Here is a 19,879-nt window from a genome sequence, read left to right on the forward strand (position 1 = left end):
TTGTGATAGTGATGGTTTCAAAACTGTAGAACCATTGTTATACCAATAATGGTATAACAATATATCATTAGCAAACTACCAATAATCGAAACATGGTACCAAAGTATAATAGTAGTAGACAAAGTATCAAAGGAAGATAACGCCATTAGAAAGCTGACATGCAACAATTACTAGCACTCAAAGAAAAGCTACTTCCTCAAGAAAAACTAAGATGACTTTAACCCTCCCCCTAGAGATCTTTAACCCTAATTCTACGTCTCTATGAAGCCCCATCCTTGACCATGTCCTAAGAAAGGTGAAAGTCTAGAAAATTCTGGCAAATCTGTTTATCCTTAGTGAGTTTGGGTTTGCCTATACCCCTCTTCCCCTCCATGGCAAGGGTTTCCACGGATCTAATCGGTGTTGTTATCCTCTTCACTTGTCCAAACCATCTCAATCTTTCCTCTTTAATCTTATATGCAATACTAGTGACCCCAACCTTTCCCAGATACTCTGAATTCTTATTCGGCCCAATCTCGTGTGCCAACACCTCCACCTAAGCATCCTCATATCTGCTACCTCCAACTTAAACATTTGTGTTTTCGTGATAACCCAACAATCTATTTCGTATAACATAGCCAGCCCAACTGTAACCTATAAATTTTCCCATTAATTTATTGGGAACATGTTATTACACAATACCCTGTAGTTGTTCTCCACCTACACCATTCTGCCCGGTTTAGCGTGTCACATCACTATCTATGTCCATATAGCTTTGTATAAATGATTCTAAATATTTGAACCTTGTTTTTGAGGTTAGAGTGGTCGCCAAATGGTTTAGCAATAACTTTGTTTTAGGTTACCTTACCAATTATTGCGTGCTTTCTGCATATAAAAAAGTGGCCGCCAAATACTTTTCCGGTCACTTTGTAGCTTGTCAAATCAAGGGGGAAAGCTTGCATAAATATTGACTCATATTAAGTTCTTCAATTTCTTTGTCCAAACGGTTATTGATTGAACCAATGATTATCTTTATGTTGTTATTGATTAATCAAGAGGTTCCTTAAAATAGGGGATTTGTTTTTTGGAATTTTAATAATTTGCTGGAGAACAAAGTGAAACTAGTGTAAGGTTACATTAGAGAATGCATTAGGAGATTATCAAAAAATCCCAAAAGATTATTAATTGTTGCACCCAAGAAGTTTTATAACAAAATTTTGAAGATCATGGTATAGATGTGTGTTTCCTTACTAGTTACTGAATCAAGAAATATATACATATGTTCAAATAGTCGTGGTTGCAAGGTATGTTGATAAATGCGAGCTTGTTAAAGAGTTATTAGTTTTGTTTGGAAGCTTTAGCATTTAATTTCTCTTAAATTTTCTGTTGGTGATTTATTTGCCTGATTTAATGAGTTTTACTTAATTCGTAGGTCAATGCTGCAATACAACCGGTGGGTTAAGCAAACGAAGAGCTTTAATTTTGAAAGAAAATCCGTTAGCATATTATGTACATGATTTTTTTATCAAGAGAGAATTCACGTTTGCGTCCATGTGGTTTCATCGCGGGAGCATATTGAATCCATGTGGTTACATGGTGAGCTGGTTTAAGTCCCTTCATCTATTAACACCGTAAATCACCGTTAATTTGTGGGCAATATGGTATTTTCACCCCTATATCAAAAACTCACTTGTCACTTTGCATCCCTCACTTTCTCCTTTATCCCTCCCTCACACCGATCACTCACCACTCGCTGTCATCACTCACTACTCTGGATGTGGTTCACGGAGGTCTTAGGAGAGGCTCAAATTGACCATCCATGAAACCACAGGAACTCAATCAAGTCATTTTATGTTTTAAGGACTCTATGTGCTCCCATCATGAAACCATAGGGACGCGAATAAGAATTCTTAGCTTTTTTAAATGCTTGGGAAAGAAAAAAAGAGAAGCATATGGACACCATTATAGCGGACACCATTATAGCAAGAATCAGAAATATGCAATCAAATATTTAGAAATAAGCACAGGAAGTGGTTTATATCTTGAAAATATCTATCGCAAGAGTCCGAACATGTTGGATTTCTCAATATAAGAGAGTTACTCGTTTAGTTGGTTTATATTCTTTGGTTATTGAAGTTCTTGAATATATTGAAAAACATGTACCATCAATAGAATTTGAAAACATTTATTTTTGTGTTTTACTCACACTTGATGATGCGTGTTTTAAAAGTCATAAATGTATTTCCCTAATGCCTTCTAAGGAAAGATATGTTAAATGCGACCTTGCTCATTATATTGGCGTAGCTCCAACTTGAAAAGTTTAGATCTAAGGGTTTTGGTTCATTTTGAAGTTGTCAACATGACCGACAATTGTATTAACGCAGAAAATCCAAGACAAAAGACAAACAAAAGACAATTGTATTCTCTCTAATAAAGCGAAAACATTTGTTTTGGTATTAAGTGGTTTAGAAACAAAACTCGTACTTTCTATTTTTTTTAACTTCTTGTACTCGTATCCTATAAGCGAATTCACTCAACAAGATAGATTGGGTGACAAATGAACTACATAGACCTTAATGAAAACTGGTTTAAGTTTAATTATGTAAAACTACTTGCAACCCAATTGAGGTTGTCATGTTGGCTTACTAGTTATAGCACAAACTGTCTAAAAATGAAAAAATTCCAAAAATTACACCTATTATTAAGTCTCTTTCCTCTACAACCTACTTCCAAAAAATATTTAATGCGAACCAACAGACCAGATAACCTTGTGTGGTTTTCATTTATCTTAAAGAAAAGGACAAATATCACATGTGTTTCAGAAGCTGTAGTGTCTGTCTGTCCTTTTTTAAAACGTGCAAAATTACCTCTATGAATTGCATTAAATATATGCCTCTAAAACCTTAGCCACTCACCACATATATCAATTACAACTTAATTTTCTCTAAAAATGGCATGCAATTACAAAACGTTTTCTCTACCTTGTGTTGGAAAGGTGGCACAAATTGAGCCACCGACTCTCAACACAAACCTAAATTACGTAAGTAAATCTAATACAATTAAGACATTAAGTACTACTGTTTCATTAGAAAAAGCTCCAGTTATCGGGAAATTTGGAAGCTTTGGAGGAAAATTCGTAGGCGAAATCCTCATGTCTCCGTTGGCAGAACTTGAAGCTGAGTTCAATTCGGTTTTGCTTGATCATGAGTTTAAGGTTAGTTGCAAAATCTTTCTTCATGTATGTCCATTTGCCTTCTATTTCGATGTAAAAGTTGATATATAGTTAAGAAACGGAACGTGCATGTTCAAGGCATAAAATATTAATAAAAATTGAACGTCATGTATTTTTTTTTTCTTTTCATTATATTCATCGATTTCTTGATCATAAAAAAATATTGAATATGTATAGATGGAGTTAGCAAGTGCAATGAGGGATTACGTAGGACGTGAAACGCCTCTTTACTATGCGGAAAAGCTCACAGATTACTACAAGAACATCAACGGAGAAGGTCCTGAAATATATATTAAAAGAGAGGATCTGAGCCATGGAGGATCATACAAGATGAACAATGTTGTTGCACAAGCCATTTTGGCAAAACGGATGGGCCGAAAGAGTGTTATAACCGCGACAAGTGCCGGTCACCATGGTGTTGCAACAGCTGCTGCATGTGCCAAGTTTTCTCTAGATTGCACTGTTTATGTTGGAACCAAAGATATGCTGAGAAAACCCTCAAATGTGCAACTCATGGAGTTGCTTGGAGCTCAGGTACTTTTGTTTCCCAAATTAGTATTTATCAAACAGTGAAGTTTCCCATGAAATCTTTGTAGTTACATGCAAATTTGTTTATATTTTTATTTTAATCATTTAAAATATAACATGGATACAAACTAACAGTATCAAACATATATTTGAAGAGCTAAAAGGTTAAAAGGACCTTTATTTTTTATAAGTAATATATAAGTTGAAAAATAAGAAAAACACAATTTCAAACCATTAATGCAAATTCAACCACAAAATAAATTTATGGTGGAAAAGATGATATAAAAAAATGTCATTTTCATTTCTTTAACAACAAATCAATGTTTAATACACTTGTCTTTTTTTTTCTTCAATAAATGTCCAAATTGAAGGAAACAATTAACACTATTGACTATTTGTATATATAGGTTAAGCCTGTTGATGGAGGTTTTCAGGCAGCAGCCTCAGAATCAACTAGGGGATGGATGGAAAACCTACAAACTGGCTATTACCTATCTGGAACAGCTGTGGGCCCGCACCCAATCCCGACCATGGTCCGTGAATTCAACTCGGTGATTGGAAAAGAAACAAGGAGACAAGCAATGGAGAAATGGGGTGGGATTCCAGATGTTTTGGTTGCTTGTGTAGGGACTGGTTGCAATGCTTTAGGTCTGTTTCATGAATTTGTAGGCGACAAACACGTTCGGATGATTGGAGTTGAGGGTGGTGGAGTCGGATCTAAGATTGACGAGTTACATTCGGCGAGTCTTGTAAGAGGTGAAATTGGTGTTTATCATGGAGCCATGTGCTATTTGCTACAAGATGAAGAAGGCCAAATCACAAAAACAAAATCTGTTGCTAGTGGGTGAGTGTTGGTTATTATTGGTTTAATTATTATTGCTTAGTCTTATTAGATCCTTAAATATTAATTTGTTTCTTTTGCAGTTTGGAGTTTCCAGGAGTAAGTCCAGAACTAAGTTTTCTAAAAGATGCTGGCAGAATTGAGTGTTACACAGTAACTGATCAAGAAGCTCTTGATGGTAAACATATATAACAAAGACAAATACATAAGTGGTAGAAAATCACGGTGTATAAGATCAAATACAAACAAATGTTTATGTAAGAATCGTATAAATAACTAGAGTGATTATATTAACAATCGAGTGATTACTATTACGTTATAGTTTTTGAACTAGAGTAGTTATTATTACGCTACTTCATTTTGTTATAAAGTTTTAATAATTAATCTAGTTAAAAATTATAACATAGTAATAATTACTTTAGCGTTAGCATAGTTACTCAAACTATTTATACGTTTATCACATTAAGATCTATTTGTACCGGATCACAACTTGAAAATCACTACTTAGTTGCATTATCATATTTCTTGTAGTCCGTGAACCTTATAATCTTTGTATTGATGAAATGCAGCATACAAAAGACTGTGTCGTCTGGAAGGGATAGTTCCAGCATTGGAGGCATCGCACGCCTTCGCATATCTTGAAAGGCTTTGCCCTACGCTACCTAATGGAGCAAAAGTTGTAGTTAACTGCAGTGGCAACGGGTACGATGATGCCACTACAATTGTCAATAGCATTCCTGTCGATGAAATTTGATATGTGTAGTAGCGTAAAAATGTGTACACATGTACGAGATCCAAGCTGAGCATGATGGTAGAAATAAAAGTAATCTTATGTTGCAAACAAATACACAGTGCGTTTGATTGTGAAAAGTAAAATATAACGATAATATTAGTTTGAATTAAACAAATTATGTAAAACCTAATTGAATTTGACTAAGAAACATGAAACACAAAGATACAAGGAAAAAACAGCAATTATCTCAAGATTCGGATTTGATAGCATTATTTACAATTTGACTACCATTTACACTAGCAAGCCACTTTCACATAGCCTTATTTAACACATGTAAATGATGGACATCCAACAACCGGCCGATCCAATCTAGCATCTTGTTTGTTAACAATTTTTAACCAAATAAAACTTGTTGCGTTATATTTTTTATTTAATCTCTTGTGCTGTTTAATGACTTTATTTGTGGGCTCGTGGGCTGTATAATCAATTCCCTTATTTCTTTTGTCATCCCACGGGTTGGAAAGCTGCAATAACTCAATTTTAATCAATGATCACCACGTTAGTTCAGATCAATTAACTACATATAATTTCAGCTAATTTAGATTTTTTTTTTCTTAAATTTAGTTAAATGTAATGCATATATTTTTTTATGAGGGTACGTAACATGCATCCTTTCTCATTCATATCACAAGGGGGCGAATTAAGCCTTGCTTTCTTAACACATAAAATCAGTGATTGCCTAGGTGAAAGTATTCAATGGTATTTGTAACACCCTAGGCAAACCCACATCAGTCGAGTTGTGGATAAAAGAGATTCTTAATTGGTTCATAAGTAAATACCTCGCCTCTTAATCACCAACGTGTTTTGGATTTAATGCTAGTGGACGAGAGGAGAGCTCCATAGTTAAGTGCGCTTAGGTGAAAATAATACTAGGATGGGCGACCTCTTGAAAAGTGTCCACATGACAACAAAAAACAATTCCGTGAGCTTCCCGTGGACAAAGTAGACAATATTAATGGTACGAGAGGCCGGATGTTACGTTCGGCCACTTTGAGATTGTTTTTGATCTCGGTTCTTAGGTACAAATGCATGATAGGCAGTTGTATTTAAAGTCGTTCACTTGCCACTAGAAACAACGCCTTCATTGGTTATACTTTCTTTATTGCTTGGCATGATGAATGGTGATTAGATTTTTGTTTTGTGTTAGTAGGATCTTTTTCTTAAGGCTTTGATACTATAATAAAATTATTATGGCATTATGGCAAAAGAAGTAACCAAAGAAGATGGATTCGTATATTGATATTGTTCATATTGATTCCATTAGAGATCATCCCTATCAATACAAGGGAGCTAAACACAAAAGACCTTAATTTAAGGCAAGCTAACAGGAGAAGATGAAGGTAAGAAAATAAAAGAAACAAATCGTCCAAAAATAAATAAATCATCTTCTCTGTATATGCCACAATCTTAGTTAGGATCGGGCTCTATTGGAAGAAAGGAATGGCACGATCCATACGAAATTAATACCGTAAGAACTAGTAGTTTCGTGTTTTTTTTAAGTCCAGTAACTTCTATTTATTTATTTCAATTTTCATTTTGTGACTTTTTTAATAGTAATATTTTAGTAGTATTTTATTTTTGTTTTGTTTAATTGTTAAAATTATTATTTTTAATGAAAAAAATATTCAACTAATTTAAAAACAATGATTAAAAAGTTATTAATATTGTTTATGACCACTTAAATTATTACTATGACTAAATTTCACGCATGTGTTTTGTAACATTAATACAATCATGGAGGTATTCACCGCAATTTTGATGACATGAGAACGGTACGTAATAACAAGAGGATAACTCATGAGTTCACACTTCAATTGTTGTAGTTTCTTTTAAATTTACGTGGAGAATAGTATTGATCAAAGCGCTTCTACTCTAGTAAAATTAATGACAGGGTTCCTCACCATTACTTTGAAGGTTCGAACCCAATAGTGGGCATTGTTAATAATTCAAGTAAAATTAATGGGTGTGCGATTAGGCCGTTTTAAAAAAGACAACTAATGATGGATTATAATTTTTTACGCGTACTACATTTTTATGTCTATCAAAGTGATTTTATCGGGTAATTGGGTCACTTTTTTTATTTTTTTCGTTGAATTGAGTTGGGTTCTCGAATTTGTTTGGTTTCTGAGCATTTTTTTAAGATGATTTCAATTTTTAGATTTTTTTTAAATTTGTTTGTGAAGAAAAAACAGGGCATTTTTTTTAATTTGATTTGAGTTGTTTTTTTAAGATGATTTCAATTTTTAGATTTTTTTAAAATCTGTTTGTGAAGAAAAAACCATGTATACACATGTAACTAATATAAAGTTTGTATTCCATAGGACCACACTCTACACTAGAAGTGGTCACGATAGATTTTCGAGCCAACAAGGTTTGACCCGTCTTATAAATGAAAATGATATAAACAGCGACAATTTATGCACGATTTATGTGCTTAAAAATTTTATCATTTTTCTTTAAAAATACAAATCAGAATTAAAACATGCACGATGTATTAGAATTCATTTAAGATTTCTCTTACTACTTAATTCCTAAAATAATGTTTTAGTGAAACTTTTATTGAAAGTTTTGGGTATATGTGTGAATGAATGTCTTAAAAATAAAAATGGTAAAACTTGTCTCACATCGGGTTGGAAACAAAATTAGGAGTAGTTTATAAGGTTTAGCTTTTATGTTGTGTTTTACTACAAGTCTTACCCGCGCGCAAAGGGTGCAAAATTGGGTTTCTGTACTAAAAATTCTTCGAACTCGTGCATGCCCGCACGTCCGCGGACACGAATGTAGCTCCGAAAACCCGGGCCCGCGTGAGCCAATTTTTTGCATTTGTTTTTGAAAATTTCATAACTGAACTTTGGTCAACGATTACATGATTAATGTTATTATTTTCGGTTTTAACTGATGCACTAATGACCGTTATTCATAATTATTATGCACTAATGATCATTATTCAGTTATGACTTTTTTGGCTATAAAACCAGTCCAAATGCTTCAGCCAAAGACACCATAATATACAACACTCTCTAATTCTCTATAGCATTACTCCATTTACATTTCAGGCAAGTCGTTAGTCCGGCGGTCTGCTACGGCTGTTTTCGAACCGACGTACCCTGGAAACAAACCGCGAATTTGTTTAAGGGAATTATGTTAAACACAAGCCTGATTCACCGTTATCATTTATTATTTCATTTTTCCTTGTTTCAGGTTCTAATACAGGATCATCAACAATTTTTAGGGTCTGTTTTACAAGGGTTAATTGGAATGGAAATGTCTCGAAAAGTCATAGGTGGGTTGTCCCAGTTAAATCTATCATTTGGGCATTCGATTTCACCCCGAAACACTTTTCGTGCAAGATACATAACATTCAAAACTTAAAAAAAAAAAAATAAGACAACACGTTTTCTAGTTGTCACTCGTAATTTAATTTAGGCTTGTCATTTACCATTATCTGTGTCATTTCCTTCTATGGTTTGTAACTTTGAAATTTTGGCATACCTGTCAAAATTAGAAATCCGTGTATGATGGGCCTAACGCAATATTTTACTCATTAGAAATTTATCAATAAACAATTATTCTTGAGAATATTTTCTTTATTCATTTGTCGCTTCCGCATCGCATCACGATGAGGCTGGGTTCGCTAGAAAAAGGTTCAGGGTTTGTGTTTAGAGCCTAGGCTCTGTTTCTTTTACCTTCTTGTACGTGTAGGTGATTCGCTAGCCATATAAGCGAACTCAATCCTTGCCATTTGACCCGGACATGTTGTAAAAGGTTGAAGTATTTTGAATTATTTGTTGTCACAAACAAAGTCAGTAAAAACCTATGAAAGTTTTGACAAGTTGGATTGAACGGCAGGTGAACTCCGTCAAATTGAATAAAAACTTAATAAGTTTAACTAGGACCGACTATTAAGGTGTGCGAGCAGCACCCTCGATCGAGTTATGCTTTTTTTTTGGCCAAAAACTTTTTTTATATATATTTAAAAAAATATCTTATATAATATAATTAGATTTCGATCGTTTTAAAATTATTGGGTCCAAAATTAATTTTTTTGTATTTATAATCTATTTGGTAAAGTTTAGGTTATTGGGCCCAAACAAAAAACCATTTGGTAAAGAATGGTAGGGAAACTTCATGAATCATTGGTTAGCCGTTAGTTATTGTGTATCACTAATTGATTTTATTACTATATTTTTGCTATATTTATGGTTATAACGTTAATATTGTTTAAAAAATAGGAGCATTTACATATATCCTTTTCCTAAAAACATCAATTACATATCTCCTCTACTTCAATCCAAATCGAATCGATGTTAAGACGAACATATCGAACACTAATAAACCGATTGAAATCGAACTTTTAATCAATAGTCAATATAAAAAAAGTTTTGGATTTAGTTTTTTTTTACCAACAAAAACAACTCAAATATAATTAAAAAGTGGTGGTAGTCATTTATGGCGATGATAGGATAGCCGGAAGCTTGCCGGAAAAATTGAGTTTGCCGGAAGTAAGTTGGAAAAGATGATTTGATGGTGTGGGTTTAACTTTATAATTACTCACATAACTTTGTTTTTTAATTAATTTATTAATGGTAAGGCCGTAAGAGATATGGGTAACTTAATAATTTGATATGAAAAAGGAAAATATGTAATTGTTTGTTTAGGTGTGAGGAAATATGTAATTAAGGGTGTTAAGTAAGGAAAAATATTTAAAAATCCCAAAAAATAAGCTTATATATTTCATTACTCGTTTTGTTCTATAACTTCTTTTATTTCGGGTCGACTGAGGTATGGAAATTCTCAAAGATCGATGACATGATTTTAATTGTGAAAAAAATTCTTGCCACCCAATTGAACTTGTCAAGTTGGGTTACCTACCTATAGCAACATGTCTAAAAATAAAAAGATTCCAAAAAACACCTACTAGTATGTCTCTTTCCTAAACAACCTACGACTCAAAAGTAATTTAATGCGAACCTTGTGTGGCTTCATTTTTTTTTTTAAAAGAAGAGGATAATGTTACATGTGTTTCATAAGCACTAATTAATAGTATTTGTCCATCCTTTTTGAAACGTGTAAAATTACCTCAATGAATTTTGCATTATATATATGCCTCTTAAACCTTAGCCACTCACCACATATATCAATCATAACTTTAATTTTCTCTAAAAATGGCTTGCAATTACTCAACCGTCTCTCTTCCTTGTGTAGGAAAGGTAGCACTAGCACCAATTGAGTCACCAACTCTCAACACAAACCTAAATTACATTAGTAAATCTAATACAATTAAGACATTAAGTACTACTGTTTCGTTAGAAAAAGCTCCGATTATCGGGAAATTTGGAAGCTTTGGAGGAAAATTCGTAGGCGAAGTCCTCATTTCTCCGTTGGCAGAACTTGAGGCTGAGTTCAATTCGGTTTTGCTTGATCACGAGTTTAAGGTTAGTCGAAAAATCTTTCTTCGCGTATGTCCATTTTCCTTCTATTTTGATGTAAAAGTTGATATATAGTTAAGAAAGTGAATGTGCATGTTCAAGGCAAAAAATAAAAATGAAAATTATTTTTTTTTCTTTCGTTATATTCACCGATTTGTTGATCATAAAATATATGAACATGTATAGATGGAGTTAGTAAGTGCAATGAGGGATTACGTTGGACGTGAAACGCCTCTTTATTATGCCAAAAAGCTCACAGATTACTACAAGAACATCAACGGAGAAGGTCCTGAAATATATATTAAAAGAGAGGATCTGAGCCATGGAGGATCATACAAGATGAACAATGTTGTTGCACAAGCCATTTTGGCAAAACGGATGGGCCGAAAGACCGTTATAACTGCGACAAGTACCGGTCACCATGGTGTTGCAACAGCTGCTGTATGTGCCAAGTTTTCTCTAGATTGCACTGTTTATATTGGAACCAAAGATATGCTGAGAAAACCCTCAAATGTGCAACTCATGGAGTTGCTTGGAGCTCAGGTACTTATATTTTGTTTCCTAAATCAGTATTTATCTGCATTTGAACTTTCCCATGAAATCTTTGTACGTAGTTACATCCAAATTCGTTTATATTTTTATTTTAATCATTTAATATTACATGGATAGAAACTAAACAGAATAAAATACATATTTGAAGAGCAAAAAGGTTAAAATAGGCCTTTCTTTAAAAGTAAGATAAGATATAAGTTGAAAATCATGAAAAATCAATATAAATTTCTGTTGGAAAAAGTTTTAAGAATGTCACTTTCATTTCTTGAACAATAAATCTTTTTTTAATACATTTGTCTTTTTATTGTTCCAATAGATATCCAAATAGAAGGAATTAACTAAATATTATCGACTATTTGTGTATAGGTTAAGCCTGTTGATGGAGGCTTTCAGGCAGCAGCCTCAGAATCAACTAGGGGATGGATGGAAAACCTACAAACTGGCTATTACCTTTCTGGAACGGCTGTGGGCCCGCACCCAATCCCGACCATGGTCCGTGAATTCAATTCGGTGATTGGAAAAGAAACAAGGAGACAAGCAATGGAGAAGTGGGGTGGTACTCCAGATGTTTTGGTTGCTTGTGTAGGGACTGGTTGCAATGCTTTAGGTCTGTTTCATGAATTTGTAGGCGACAAACACGTTCGGATGATTGGAGTTGAGGGTGGTGGAGTCGGATCTAAGACTGACGAGTTACATTCGGCGAGTCTTGTAAGAGGTGAAATTGGTGTTTATCATGGAGCCATGTGCTATTTGCTACAAGATGAAGAAGGCCAAATCACAAAAACAAAATCTGTTGCTAGTGGGTGAGTGTTAGTTATTATTGGTTTAATTATTATTGCTTAGTCTTATTAGATCCTTAAATATTAATATGTACGTTTATTTGGCAGTTTGGAGTTTCCAGGAGTAAGCCCAGAACTAAGTTTTTTAAAAGATGCTGGCAGAATTGAGTGTTATTCAGTTACTGATAAAGAGGCTCTTGATGGTAAGCATATATAAGAATGGAAAATCCCCAAAATGTCCATTTTACCGCAACAAGTAAAAAGGAAAATGACAATTTTACCAAATCCGTCGAGCCCGACTGTTATAAATGTCAGGTGACGGTATTGCCAACCTATTATAAATAGCCACGTATCAAATTAATAATATGTTGTAAAGAAAATTCCATTGGAACTCACATAAATGTCGTCAAAACTCACAAAAATTTGGTCGGAACTCACAAAGTTTGTCGGATCTAAAAAATATTTTGCACCCCATGAGAACTTTGTATGCGTGGCTGCTTGTTGTAGGTGTACAATGCCGGGGTCTATTGGGTCCAAGAAATTTTAGATTAACATTTGAGGAACTTTGTGGTCAAATGGAAATTTTTTTGAAAGTAAAATGAACATTTGGGGATTTCCCATACAACAAAAACTACACTATACATAATACATATATACATTATAAGTGGTAGAAAATCTCTTCTAGTGCTTGAACCTTATTGCCTTTGTATTGATGAAATGCAGCATACAAAAGACTGTGTCGTCTTGAAGGGATAGTTCCAGCATTGGAGGCGTCTCATGCCTTCGCATATCTTGAAAAGCTTTGCCCTACGCTGCCTAATGGGGTGAAAGTTGTAGTTAACTGCAGTGGCAATGGGTACAGCGATGTCACTACAGTCGTCAACAGCATTCCTGTCAATGAAATTTGATATGCATAGTAGCGTAAAAATGTGTATACATGTATGAGATCCAAGCTGAACACGATGGTAGATATAGAAGTAATCTTATGTTCCAAACAAAAAACAATTGTTAGCAATAAACGTTCCGTTTGATTGTGAAAAGTAAAAGAAAATGATTAGTTTAGTTTGAATTAAACAAATATAAAACCATTGTTACTTAACTAACAAATAAGCAAAGATGCACGAAGTGTTCACAATTAATTTTTAGAAAAAAGTACAAAAAATGACATATCCTAAATGTGCTTAGATGAATAAGGTGACGATGAATCTGGTAAGGTTTAAAGACAGTCAGATCGAAAAGTTTACAAAATGACATTCTGACGAAGTTCTTAAACAGTTGGTCCGACAATAGCAGTTTTTCAGACCGTTGGGCCAACTGTTTATACATGCTGGAATATCTCTTCCTTTTTTTAGTTCCATCGGCTCGCACGATTTGTTGGAAAAGGAAAGGTCAAAATGGCCATTTTGAGGATTTCCCCAAAATTTTAAGATATATAAGAGCCTACACTTAAATAAACCTTTGTCTCGCAACACACGCAGGCGTTAAACATATTAATATAGCACGCGTACCTTGCTTTGGTTCCTCGTACATCTTTGCTGCGTCTTATTTTTTATTTCATCTCATGGGCTGTTTAATGACTTTATTTGCGGACTTCTGGGCTGTTATAATCCAATTCCTTTTATTTTCATCTCATGGCCGGGCTGCAAATCTTCAATAACCTATCATAAATCAATAAAATAAATCAATGATCACCACATTAGTTCAAATCAATTAACTTCTAATAATTTCAACAAACTTGGATTTATTTATTTCAGTTGAATAAGATTTAATGCATCGTGACTACTGATAATTTTTTTTCTAAGGGATCACATCCTTTCTCATACATATATATCCCCAAGCCCTTTTAATTACGACCACTAATATCCCAAGTAGAGGTTACACAGCAACAACCATCACCTGTAAAAATCCCACATATTGCAAAGCTGTTGGTGGGGGTCTGGGGAGGGTGAGATATAGACAACCACACATCTATCTCAAAGGACAAAGAGATTGCTTCCAAGATACCCTCAGCACCTATAAAAATCCCACATATTGCAAAGCTATTGATGGGATCTAGGGAGAGTGAGATGTAGACAACCACACATCTATCTCAAGGGACAGAGAGATTGCTTCCAAGATACCCTCAACACCTGTAAAAATCCCACATATTGCAAATCTATTGGTGAGGTCGGAGGAGGGTGAGATATAGACAAACACACATCTATCTCAAGGGACAGAGAGATTGCTTCCAAGATACCCTCAGCTCTGGAAAAGACCTGCATCAAAGGCATGACATACAAAATATAAAGTATATTGTGATAGTGATGGTTTCAAAACTGTAGAACCATTGTTATACCAATAATGGTATAACAATATATCATTAGCAAACTACCAATAATCGAAACATGGTACCAAAGTATAATAGTAGTAGACAAAGTATCAAAGGAAGATAACGCCATTAGAAAGCTGACATGCAACAATTACTAGCACTCAAAGAAAAGCTACTTCCTCAAGAAAAACTAAGATGACTTTAACCCTCCCCCTAGAGATCTTTAACCCTAATTCTACGTCTCTATGAAGCCCCATCCTTGACCATGTCCTAAGAAAGGTGAAAGTCTAGAAAATTCTGGCAAATCTGTTTATCCTTAGTGAGTTTGGGTTTGCCTATACCCCTCTTCCCCTCCATGGCAAGGGTTTCCACGGATCTAATCGGTGTTGTTATCCTCTTCACTTGTCCAAACCATCTCAATCTTTCCTCTTTAATCTTATATGCAATACTAGTGACCCCAACCTTTCCCAGATACTCTGAATTCTTATTCGGCCCAATCTCGTGTGCCAACACCTCCACCTAAGCATCCTCATATCTGCTACCTCCAACTTAAACATTTGTGTTTTCGTGATAACCCAACAATCTATTTCGTATAACATAGCCAGCCCAACTGTAACCTATAAATTTTCCCATTAATTTATTGGGAACATGTTATTACACAATACCCTGTAGTTGTTCTCCACCTACACCATTCTGCCCGGTTTAGCGTGTCACATCACTATCTATGTCCATATAGCTTTGTATAAATGATTCTAAATATTTGAACCTTGTTTTTGAGGTTAGAGTGGTCGCCAAATGGTTTAGCAATAACTTTGTTTTAGGTTACCTTACCAATTATTGCGTGCTTTCTGCATATAAAAAAGTGGCCGCCAAATACTTTTCCGGTCACTTTGTAGCTTGTCAAATCAAGGGGGAAAGCTTGCATAAATATTGACTCATATTAAGTTCTTCAATTTCTTTGTCCAAACGGTTATTGATTGAACCAATGATTATCTTTATGTTGTTATTGATTAATCAAGAGGTTCCTTAAAATAGGGGATTTGTTTTTTGGAATTTTAATAATTTGCTGGAGAACAAAGTGAAACTAGTGTAAGGTTACATTAGAGAATGCATTAGGAGATTATCAAAAAATCCCAAAAGATTATTAATTGTTGCACCCAAGAAGTTTTATAACAAAATTTTGAAGATCATGGTATAGATGTGTGTTTCCTTACTAGTTACTGAATCAAGAAATATATACATATGTTCAAATAGTCGTGGTTGCAAGGTATGTTGATAAATGCGAGCTTGTTAAAGAGTTATTAGTTTTGTTTGGAAGCTTTAGCATTTAATTTCTCTTAAATTTTCTGTTGGTGATTTATTTGCCTGATTTAATGAGTTTTACTTAATTCGTAGGTCAATGCTGCAATACAACCGGTGGGTTAAGCAAACGAAGAGCTTTAATTTTGAAAGAAAATCCGTTAGCATATTATGTACATGATTTTTTTATCAAGAGAGAATTCACGTTTGCGTCCATGTGGTTTCATCGCGGGAGCATATTGAATCCATGTGGTTACATGGTGAGCTGGTTTAAGTCCCTTCATCTATTAACACCGTAAATCACCGTTAATTTGTGGGCAATATGGTATTTTCACCCCTATATCAAAAACTCACTTGTCACTTTGCATCCCTCACTTTCTCCTTTATCCCTCCCTCACACCGATCACTCACCACTCGCTGTCATGACTCACTACTCTGGATGTGGTTCACGGAGGTCTTAGGAGAGGCTCAAATTGACCATCCATGAAACCACAGGAACTCAATCAAGTCATTTTATGTTTTAAGGACTCTATGTGCTCCCATCATGAAACCATAGGGACGCGAATAAGAATTCTTAGCTTTTTTAAATGCTTGGGAAAGAAAAAAAGAGAAGCATATGGACACCATTATAGCGGACACCATTATAGCAAGAATCAGAAATATGCAATCAAATATTTAGAAATAAGCACAGGAAGTGGTTTATATCTTGAAAATATCTATCGCAAGAGTCCGAACATGTTGGATTTCTCAATATAAGAGAGTTACTCGTTTAGTTGGTTTATATTCTTTGGTTATTGAAGTTCTTGAATATATTGAAAAACATGTACCATCAATAGAATTTGAAAACATTTATTTTTGTGTTTTACTCACACTTGATGATGCGTGTTTTAAAAGTCATAAATGTATTTCCCTAATGCCTTCTAAGGAAAGATATGTTAAATGCGACCTTGCTCATTATATTGGCGTAGCTCCAACTTGAAAAGTTTAGATCTAAGGGTTTTGGTTCATTTTGAAGTTGTCAACATGACCGACAATTGTATTAACGCAGAAAATCCAAGACAAAAGACAAACAAAAGACAATTGTATTCTCTCTAATAAAGCGAAAACATTTGTTTTGGTATTAAGTGGTTTAGAAACAAAACTCGTACTTTCTATTTTTTTTAACTTCTTGTACTCGTATCCTATAAGCGAATTCACTCAACAAGATAGATTGGGTGACAAATGAACTACATAGACCTTAATGAAAACTGGTTTAAGTTTAATTATGTAAAACTACTTGCAACCCAATTGAGGTTGTCATGTTGGCTTACTAGTTATAGCACAAACTGTCTAAAAATGAAAAAATTCCAAAAATTACACCTATTATTAAGTCTCTTTCCTCTACAACCTACTTCCAAAAAATATTTAATGCGAACCAACAGACCAGATAACCTTGTGTGGTTTTCATTTATCTTAAAGAAAAGGACAAATATCACATGTGTTTCAGAAGCTGTAGTGTCTGTCTGTCCTTTTTTAAAACGTGCAAAATTACCTCTATGAATTGCATTAAATATATGCCTCTAAAACCTTAGCCACTCACCACATATATCAATTACAACTTAATTTTCTCTAAAAATGGCATGCAATTACAAAACGTTTTCTCTACCTTGTGTTGGAAAGGTGGCACAAATTGAGCCACCGACTCTCAACACAAACCTAAATTACGTAAGTAAATCTAATACAATTAAGACATTAAGTACTACTGTTTCATTAGAAAAAGCTCCAGTTATCGGGAAATTTGGAAGCTTTGGAGGAAAATTCGTAGGCGAAATCCTCATGTCTCCGTTGGCAGAACTTGAAGCTGAGTTCAATTCGGTTTTGCTTGATCATGAGTTTAAGGTTAGTTGCAAAATCTTTCTTCATGTATGTCCATTTGCCTTCTATTTCGATGTAAAAGTTGATATATAGTTAAGAAATGGAACGTGCATGTTCAAGGCATAAAATATTAATAAAAATTGAACGTCATGTATTTTTTTTTTCTTTTCATTATATTCATCGATTTCTTGATCATAAAAAAATATTGAATATGTATAGATGGAGTTAGCAAGTGCAATGAGGGATTACGTAGGACGTGAAACGCCTCTTTACTATGCGGAAAAGCTCACAGATTACTACAAGAACATCAACGGAGAAGGTCCTGAAATATATATTAAAAGAGAGGATCTGAGCCATGGAGGATCATACAAGATGAACAATGTTGTTGCACAAGCCATTTTGGCAAAACGGATGGGCCGAAAGAGTGTTATAACCGCGACAAGTGCCGGTCACCATGGTGTTGCAACAGCTGCTGCATGTGCCAAGTTTTCTCTAGATTGCACTGTTTATGTTGGAACCAAAGATATGCTGAGAAAACCCTCAAATGTGCAACTCATGGAGTTGCTTGGAGCTCAGGTACTTTTGTTTCCCAAATTAGTATTTATCAAACAGTGAAGTTTCCCATGAAATCTTTGTAGTTACATGCAAATTTGTTTATATTTTTATTTTAATCATTTAAAATATAACATGGATACAAACTAACAGTATCAAACATATATTTGAAGAGCTAAAAGGTTAAAAGGACCTTTATTTTTTATAAGTAATATATAAGTTGAAAAATAAGAAAAACACAATTTCAAACCATTAATGCAAATTCAACCACAAAATAAATTTATGGTGGAAAAGATGATATAAAAAAATGTCATTTTCATTTCTTTAACAACAAATCAATGTTTAATACACTTGTCTTTTTTTTTCTTCAATAAATGTCCAAATTGAAGGAAACAATTAACACTATTGACTATTTGTATATATAGGTTAAGCCTGTTGATGGAGGTTTTCAGGCAGCAGCCTCAGAATCAACTAGGGGATGGATGGAAAACCTACAAACTGGCTATTACCTATCTGGAACAGCTGTGGGCCCGCACCCAATCCCGACCATGGTCGTGAATTCAACTCGGTGATTGGAAAAGAAACAAGGAGACAAGCAATGGAGAAATGGGGTGGGATTCCAGATGTTTTGGTTGCTTGTGTAGGGACTGGTTGCAATGCTTTAGGTCTGTTTCATGAATTTGTAGGCGACAAACACGTTCGGATGATTGGAGTTGAGGGTGGTGGAGTCGGATCTAAGATTGACGAGTTACATTCGGCGAGTCTTGTAAGAGGTGAAATTGGTGTTTATCATGGAGCCATGTGCTATTTGCTACAAGATGAAGAAGGCCAAATCACAAAAACAAAATCTGTTGCTAGTGGGTGAGTGTTGGTTATTATTGGTTTAATTATTATTGCTTAGTCTTATTAGATCCTTAAATATTAATTTGTTTCTTTTGCAGTTTGGAGTTTCCAGGAGTAAGTCCAGAACTAAGTTTTCTAAAAGATGCTGGCAGAATTGAGTGTTACACAGTAACTGATCAAGAAGCTCTTGATGGTAAACATATATAACAAAGACAAATACATAAGTGGTAGAAAATCACGGTGTATAAGATCAAATACAAACAAATGTTTATGTAAGAATCGTATAAATAACTAGAGTGATTATATTAACAATCGAGTGATTACTATTACGTTATAGTTTTTGAACTAGAGTAGTTATTATTACGCTACTTCATTTTGTTATAAAGTTTTAATAATTAATCTAGTTAAAAATTATAACATAGTAATAATTACTTTAGCGTTAGCATAGTTACTCAAACTATTTATACGTTTCTCACATTAAGATCTATTTGTACCGGATCACAACTTGAAAATCACTACTTAGTTGCATTATCATATTTCTTGTAGTCCGTGAACCTTATAATCTTTGTATTGATGAAATGCAGCATACAAAAGACTGTGTCGTCTGGAAGGGATAGTTCCAGCATTGGAGGCATCGCACGCCTTCGCATATCTTGAAAGGCTTTGCCCTACGCTACCTAATGGAGCAAAAGTTGTAGTTAACTGCAGTGGCAACGGGTACGATGATGCCACTACAATTGTCAATAGCATTCCTGTCGATGAAATTTGATATGTGTAGTAGCGTAAAAATGTGTACACATGTACGAGATCCAAGCTGAGCATGATGGTAGAAATAAAAGTAATCTTATGTTGCAAACAAATACACAGTGCGTTTGATTGTGAAAAGTAAA

The 19,879-nt window shown here is 34.4% G+C and overlaps 2 protein-coding genes and 1 pseudogene across 2 annotated transcripts; all 3 read left to right on the forward strand.

The window, feature by feature from the left end:
* The first annotated feature begins 2,929 nt into the window (after positions 1–2,929).
* LOC143611703 (tryptophan synthase beta chain 1-like) lies at positions 2,930–5,455 on the forward strand. Its single transcript, XM_077085875.1, has 5 exons — positions 2,930–3,193; positions 3,389–3,745; positions 4,147–4,583; positions 4,664–4,758; positions 5,150–5,455. Exons 1-5 carry the CDS (start codon positions 2,930–2,932, stop codon positions 5,332–5,334), a joined length of 1,338 nt encoding a protein of 445 aa, XP_076941990.1. The 3' UTR covers positions 5,335–5,455.
* A 5,083-nt stretch (positions 5,456–10,538) lies between these two features.
* Positions 10,539–13,129, forward strand: LOC143611713 (tryptophan synthase beta chain 1-like). The gene is made up of 5 exons (XM_077085879.1): positions 10,539–10,808; positions 10,989–11,345; positions 11,721–12,157; positions 12,242–12,336; positions 12,857–13,129. The coding sequence occupies exons 1-5, from the start codon at positions 10,539–10,541 to the stop codon at positions 13,039–13,041; spliced, it is 1,344 nt and encodes a 447-aa protein (XP_076941994.1). The 3' UTR covers positions 13,042–13,129.
* A 4,225-nt stretch (positions 13,130–17,354) lies between these two features.
* Positions 17,355–19,879, forward strand: LOC143611723 (tryptophan synthase beta chain 1-like; annotated as a pseudogene).

The sequence above is a fragment of the Bidens hawaiensis genome, unplaced genomic scaffold, assembly GCF_021521415.1.
Source record: "Bidens hawaiensis isolate Kalapana, Puna unplaced genomic scaffold, B.hawaiensis_p1.1 tig00002236_1, whole genome shotgun sequence".
Classification (NCBI taxonomy): Eukaryota; Viridiplantae; Streptophyta; class Magnoliopsida; order Asterales; family Asteraceae; genus Bidens; species Bidens hawaiensis.